The sequence below is a fragment of the Xiphophorus maculatus genome, chromosome 19, assembly GCF_002775205.1.
Source record: "Xiphophorus maculatus strain JP 163 A chromosome 19, X_maculatus-5.0-male, whole genome shotgun sequence".
Taxonomy (NCBI): Eukaryota; Metazoa; Chordata; class Actinopteri; order Cyprinodontiformes; family Poeciliidae; genus Xiphophorus; species Xiphophorus maculatus.
The window spans coordinates 24,509,717-24,516,430 of record NC_036461.1 but is presented as its reverse complement, the minus strand read 5'-3'; the positions used below and the strand labels follow the sequence as shown (position 1 = coordinate 24,516,430).

Genomic DNA, 6,714 nt, shown 5'->3' with positions numbered 1-6,714 from the left:
AAAGATTTTTTTAAATTTTATATATATATATATGCTAAAACAATGTAAATCATCTGATGCATACAGAGCCTATATATGTGCAGTTCCACTAACCATGAGCATGAACACAATAAAAAAAAAAAGTTGAACCACATTTTACGTTACATTTGACTGTAACTTTGCTGACCCCCCCCCCAAAAATTGCTCTTAAAAAATGTCAATGTTTATGGTCCGCCCCCCCAATAATGAGATGGGATTCATGCCCTTGGCTGTGACGCTGCCTCCTGTGTGCTGCGCTGCTCTCAGGAGTGAAGTAAAACTAGAGACAACCATCTGAAGTAGAGGGAGCGAAAAGGCTAAAAGCGTTACCTAACGAAGGTTGAGTTGAATGCATTTTTCGATCAAGACTGTCAAAACGACCCTACTGTTAATTTATGTTGCTTTTGAATGACAGTAACATAGTTAATTAATATAGGTTACGGCTGTTGTGGCCTTTTATGCTAAATTTTGTGGATTGTAATTTCTACCAATTTAGTTTTCTTCTTTGGGCAGTTAGAATATATTTAAGTTGGTTTAGAACCAAAATCTGTAATTAATTTTTATATTGGGAATTGTTTAGATTACATTCTTAATTGTTAGACCCTTCCATTAATTTGAGTAATTAAGAACACACCGGGTGCTTGGTGGAGGTCTATTGTTTGGCAAATGTTTGGTTTGGACGGGAGGTTTTGTTAAAGATTTTTTTGACCACATTTTTGAACTTTAAACATCAAATTAAGTTTACTTTCATTTTCAACCAAGTTATAAGAGATTTTTAGTAATCATTTTGTCGCTATTTTTTACAAGAAATAAAGCATATATATGTGTATATATATATATATATATATATATATATATATATATATATATATATATTCAAAACAATCAAGTCGGAAGTGCGTGCAAATAAAACCACCTGTTACCACCGACAGCCTTTGTTGTCTTTTTGTTGGAAGACAACGGCCTTCATGCGTAATGTTTCAGATACAAAGGTTCCCTGGTATTTAATCAGCAGCGTTGTCAATGTGTGTGTATGTGTGTAACATACTCTATTTTTTGAAAACAACATCTGTGAGAAAACAGGGCCATAAATAAGCACATTCAACTGAGAGGCGCAATATTTCACCTGCTCCATGGATCAGTGTGAGTCGAGCAGTCAAGGTGTGCCTCAGCCGTCCACACAGTTCCTTTATTTTGTAATCCTTTCCAAATAAAAGTGGAGCGAAAACAGGCCGTGCCGAACTGCCTGGCTGGAAAACACACCGGTGGTTGGAACACAAGTCGCACCAAGAAATGAAACTCTAGAAAGTTATCCAGTGTTTCAGCAACAATTCGTCTGTCAAAGCAACCCTTCAAGTAAGCTACTTAAATACACAGTAAGAGTAATTCCCCCTTTCTTCATTAGAGCTGTGCATTCTCACAAGCATACATTTACAGTCACTTTACTTATTAATGATGCACATGTCAGAAAGCCTTGGTCTTGCATACTAAATGCAGAGATGAGACGTCAGGATTTCTGCACCATTCATTCAGAGGGTTGTGTTTATTTTCACAAAGTGTAGGAGTTTCTAGCAGGCATGTAGATGGAGAATCATCCAAAACCTGAGATAACGTCATTTTATCCTGTCTCGGGACAACAGGATTGAAAAACCTAGACTTTTTATTGTCCCTCTTCTTTGTATTTTTTATTGCTAATTAAATCGGCAGGAGAATTCCCTACAGGTGATCTGAGCTTCATAAATCTAGAAGCTCACCAACTTATGACTCTTTTTTTTTTTTTTTTTTTTTTTGAACACGTCCGGGTGGGTAAAATGAGACTTAACTTCCTCTCGGAGATTGTTGAAATTCTGTGAACAGAATCTGTGAGCCACAAGGCAGTTTCATGTGAGGTGTGCGTTATTGCAGCTGCTGTTGTTATTCTAACTAATTTCTCTTCTGCAGCTTGTGCATAATCATCTGGGTCGCTACCTCTGACTGTTTCTCCCAATATTAATAATTGGTTATGTCTGTTGCTACTAATGGGATCTCAGGATAGGGCGAACGTTGCGCTATTGTACCAAATTAATTTGCTGTCAGTTTGCTGTCTAACTGCGCATTTGTTTAATATAGTGCCAGACTTATGGCGTTTTGGAAGTTTTTCCAATTTTCTATTTTGTTTATTTTCCTTCTTCTAATTGTCTCCTTTGCACAGAAGCATTTTGTGCGACTGCAGTACCTGTCCCCTTAAGACATGTGAAAAACGTATGTTACACCAACAACATATTCTCATAACATAACATTAATATTTTTAAACATTAACCACCCTTAGTTAACAGTTTAGGTCCTCTCTATTTATGATTAGCAAAATGTTTTCAATGGTTATTTGATTTTTTTTTTTTTTTTTGCTGACAGACCACTATTGCTTGGAATTTTTCACAATAAAGCGCCAGCTAAAATCTATACAGAATAAGTTTATATTTCCTAGAAAGTAACGATTGACTGTACAATTTTTTTGTGATTTTGACTCTTCCACTGTCATATGATGCCTCTGCAGTTCCTTACAAAAGGAGTTTGTTGCTGCAACTTTTCAGTTACTTTGGTTTTGTTGCTATTTGCTAGACACTTCAGCACTATAGCTAAAACCAGCAAAAATATAATAAAAGCATTTTTGGACAGATTTTTACATGTCACTTTGGTATAGAAAATAAAAGGAGGCTTTTGGATGTTGAAACAAATTCCTAATTGTAAATACAATAATGTTAATTCTAAATTTGTCAAGAATTGGCTGTGAAATAAAGAACCGAGTCTCAAAAGACTCAACAGTTCACTGATGAACATAAATGTAAAAAGACATATAAATTACAGTTACATTTTTCCAGAAAAGCTTTATTAAAGTCATAGCAAGGTGAATTAAATGAAGTGTTTAACAATTGAGTTGCAGTTACTCTAATCTCTTGTTGCGTACGGAGAAGTCAATGAAACTATTTTCTTAAGTCTGACACAAAGATTAGTTTTTCTCGTCAGACGTCTGTTGCACGTCCTCCTCCTCCTCATTCCATCAGTCAGAAGATATTACAGGTTTCTTCTAAAAGCGTCTTGTCAGCTGCATCTCTTACATGAACAACAATTTCAGAACTTCTCCTTTCCTGCTTCAGCTTTTTTTTTCAAGTTGGTTACTTCAACTTTAGGAAGTGTAAAGTGAGACACAGTTTGCAAACAAGTGTGAAGTTACTAAACGGTCACACTTTAAAGCAGAACTGTCGAAAGGTTCCAGCGTAGGTGAAAAAAATTATGTCTCATAGCTGTGCAGACATGCAACAGAGCAATGCATGACAGGGACTCATTCTGTTAATATATTCATTCGTTTGTGTTTTGCATTTCAAAGTGTTCTACCCTGCTATTTCCTTTGTTTAAAGCTGGTAGCTGAACAACAGTGATGAAAGTTATCCACACTGGATGGGCTTGTTTTTTTTGTTGTTACGGTTGATTTAGCTTCACTGCCCATCACTTCTCATGGATTAGGGAGTCTCTCATCTTGACCTGGATTCACAAGACCCACATCCTGCTTTGACACAGAAATTTCACAAGGCATGAGTAATTGTTGGGATGAGCGGTGGACCACCGCAATGAATTTAGATGTCAAATGTAAAAAAAGTCACACTTTGAACATTGTAATTTACATGTATAAAGAGAGACTGAATTATAAATCCACTAAAACGTACCACAAACTTGACTTAAGCGAAGCTCATTTGAGATATTGGAAGGTTTAAGGCTGACTTCGTTGAATAGCACTGCTTTTTGCAAGTCAAGTGATGCATTTTAAAAATATATATTATTATTCAAATGAACTAGGAATCTCCCGATATATCAGAAATCGGTTTGATATCAGCCAAAAAGCAAGTATTTGATTATATTGGCTCTCCAGAAGATCTCTGGTCCGGTATTTAGTCTTCCTCAGCATTTCTATCTCGCTCACACACCCATTGGAAAGTAATAAATGGCTCAGTTGTTCTCACACATATTGTTGTTCACGGTTGTTCTTTCACTAATACCACTTGATCAACCCTTTTCTAACATTCCACACTACAAATTGAGTAATAAATATATGTATGATTCATACTGGTATTGTATTGGAAAAGTATCGGTATCGGCCAATTCTCAAAGCTGCAATAATCAGTATCGGAAATGGAAAATCAGAACATGCCTAAAATAAATTGTAGAGGCATGGCTTGTGGGATCCAATCTATTTTATTTATAAATCACCTTAAAAAAACAAAAAACAATAGGTTTACCCAAAGTGCTATACAATATGGACAAACCTAGACGATAATAGTATTAAGATCAAAACATTAAAAGCAGAATAAGATGTACTAAAAAGACAATAAAATTTAAAAATAGAAAACAATAAGCCAACTTGCATTGTTTCAAAAGCCACTGAAGACAAAGTGCGATTTTAAGAGAGACTTGGGGTGTTTTCACACCTGATAATCTGGTAGACGGTTTGATTGGGGACCAAAATTGCAGAATTTGTTACATTTCCAGCTGGTGATCATTTGATAACGCTGCACTGTGTCAAATTATCCAAACTAATTGAAAAACCTATTCCCCACCTCCTAACCTGTGGAGGCGCTGCTCCGAAAATGTAAACAAAAATGGAGTGGTGTCAGGTTTTAGAGGTTGTAGGATTTGTCTTTTGTTGTTGGTGACAGACCACTTGCCTTTTCCCCCTCTCTTGCATTTGTTTTGGTTCTCTTAACCCAGAATGCCCTGCGCTATAGTCTGCTTCCTGCTTTTGGAGCGGTCTCCGGTCTGGTTGCATTCACACATGCATTCGAACCAGACTTTCTAGACAAACAAACTAGAGCTTCAATAAAGCTGATTAAACAGGACCTTAAGGCCTGCACTCTTAAAAACAGCAACAGAAGATTCTTGATGACAAACTTGTTCCACAAAATAAAATGGCCCAATATCCTCTGGACTTCAGATTGTTTCACTGTTGGTGAAACATAAGGCTGGAGCAAATTCAAAGTGTGGAGGAGCAGGACCAGTAAGGCATTTGAAGGCCAAAAGAAGGATTTTAAAATCAATTTTTTGTTGCACTGACAACCAATGAAGGGATGACAGAACAGACGAGACGTGTTGGTGTTTGTGGTTAAAAACAATTTGAACAAAGTGATCCCAGCAGAGAGCAAATTGCAGTAATCTAGTCGCGTTGTGAGAAGAGAGCATGGATTTTTATCTCCAAGTCTGACAAGATGGGTTTTAGTTTAGCAACCCGACATAACCGGAAGAAACTTTTCTGCAAAACTCTCCTGGTTGTAGTGGTGTTGAATGAGGCTGAGGTTTTAGTGTGCAGAAGATTTTTATTTCTATGCACAGAAGCAAACATCTCACCAAAATGACATTTTATTGCTTTTTTTTTTATTAACCCCTCCAGGGGGTCTTTTTGTGGGCTCTAGTGTCCCTTTTCATGAAGTAGACTGACAGGAAAGGGGGGAGAGGGGGGAAGACATGCGGTAAACGTCGCCGGGTCCGGGAGTCGAACCCGCGACGGCCGCGTCGAGGACTTGAGGCCTCCAAATGTGGGTCGCGCTAACCCCTACGCCACCACGGCACGCTCATGTTATTGCTTTAATGCCCCCTATGTATCTAGGTTGTTTTAATGGTCATTATATTTTATTGGTTTCATATTGCTTATGTTTTATTTGCTTGATGAATTGTTTAAAAAGGAAAATAATGTTGAAACCTTTCTAAACATCCGCCAACTTTAGTAAATTCCTTTCATTGCATCCTACTTCTCTACTTTAGAGCTTAAGCAGCGATTTCTGAATTGATTAATCTGCTGCTCAAAGCAAACATTTGGACCATAATCCTCCTTTCATCTGATCCTGTTAGGGGTCACCACGATGTATCATCTGCCAGCATTTTCTCTACAATGTCGGGTTATCGTGAAAAATGTGTGTCACATCCAAACGAGTCCCATATCCAACATGTGGTATTAAAACAACTCTGATAAACTGTTACGAATCAGTGTACAGGTTGTAATTTCATCATCATATGACTCGACTCTAAAGCCCCAATATCAACAAAGGTTCTGTGTTTTTTTTTTTTTTTTTTTCTTCCCCTCTTGTTGATATGTTCCTAACTTTGATCGCTTGTCTTTCAGGCTCGAAATATTCAAACAGGAGAGCTTGCTGCTGTGAAGATCATAAAGTTGGAACCAGGTAGGAGTCGATCGTTTTTATCTTTTTATGTCTGTTTTTTTGGGGGGGGGGGGGTTTTAATCGCACTGAACCGTTAAACTATTGGTTGTGCTCATTCTAAAGGTCTGAATGTGTGTATTTTTTTCAACAATTTGAATTAAATCCTAGGGATGTCTTAAAAGAGTTTACAGGGTGTTACAGCTTTAACTGTTGTCCCTGTCTCTTGGGCTCTTAAGAAAGGAAAGGTTTGGCCTATAATCACTATTTTTGTGTGTGTGTATGATGGGGCATAGGGAGACATTTATGACCGTGCCCAGCTCAGGGTCTGTGCCAGTAACGACCCAGTGACAGAGTTAGTGTGATCCAGATTAAAGGGATTACAAAGAAGAGCTTTGCACCATAGGCGTGCAGACAAAACTGTGCTGATTACCAGCCAGGAAAGGAAGAGATTCACTTCTCTGTTTTTGGTTTCATTCATCTCGGCCCGGTCGGTGCTGGCGATAGTCCCCCTGTG

At 37.7% G+C, this 6,714-nt stretch overlaps 1 protein-coding gene across 5 annotated transcripts in view; it reads left to right on the top strand.

Moving 5' to 3' along the window:
• Positions 1-6,714, top strand: part of map4k5 (mitogen-activated protein kinase kinase kinase kinase 5) — a 38,592-nt gene that overhangs the window by 2,634 nt on the left and 29,244 nt on the right. For all 5 annotated transcript variants that reach the window (XM_023352956.1, XM_023352959.1, XM_023352958.1 and 2 more), the window contains exon 3: positions 6,164-6,221. In XM_023352956.1, coding sequence (XP_023208724.1) covers positions 6,164-6,221 — 58 coding nt within the window. The remainder of the gene's footprint in view (positions 1-6,163; positions 6,222-6,714) is intronic.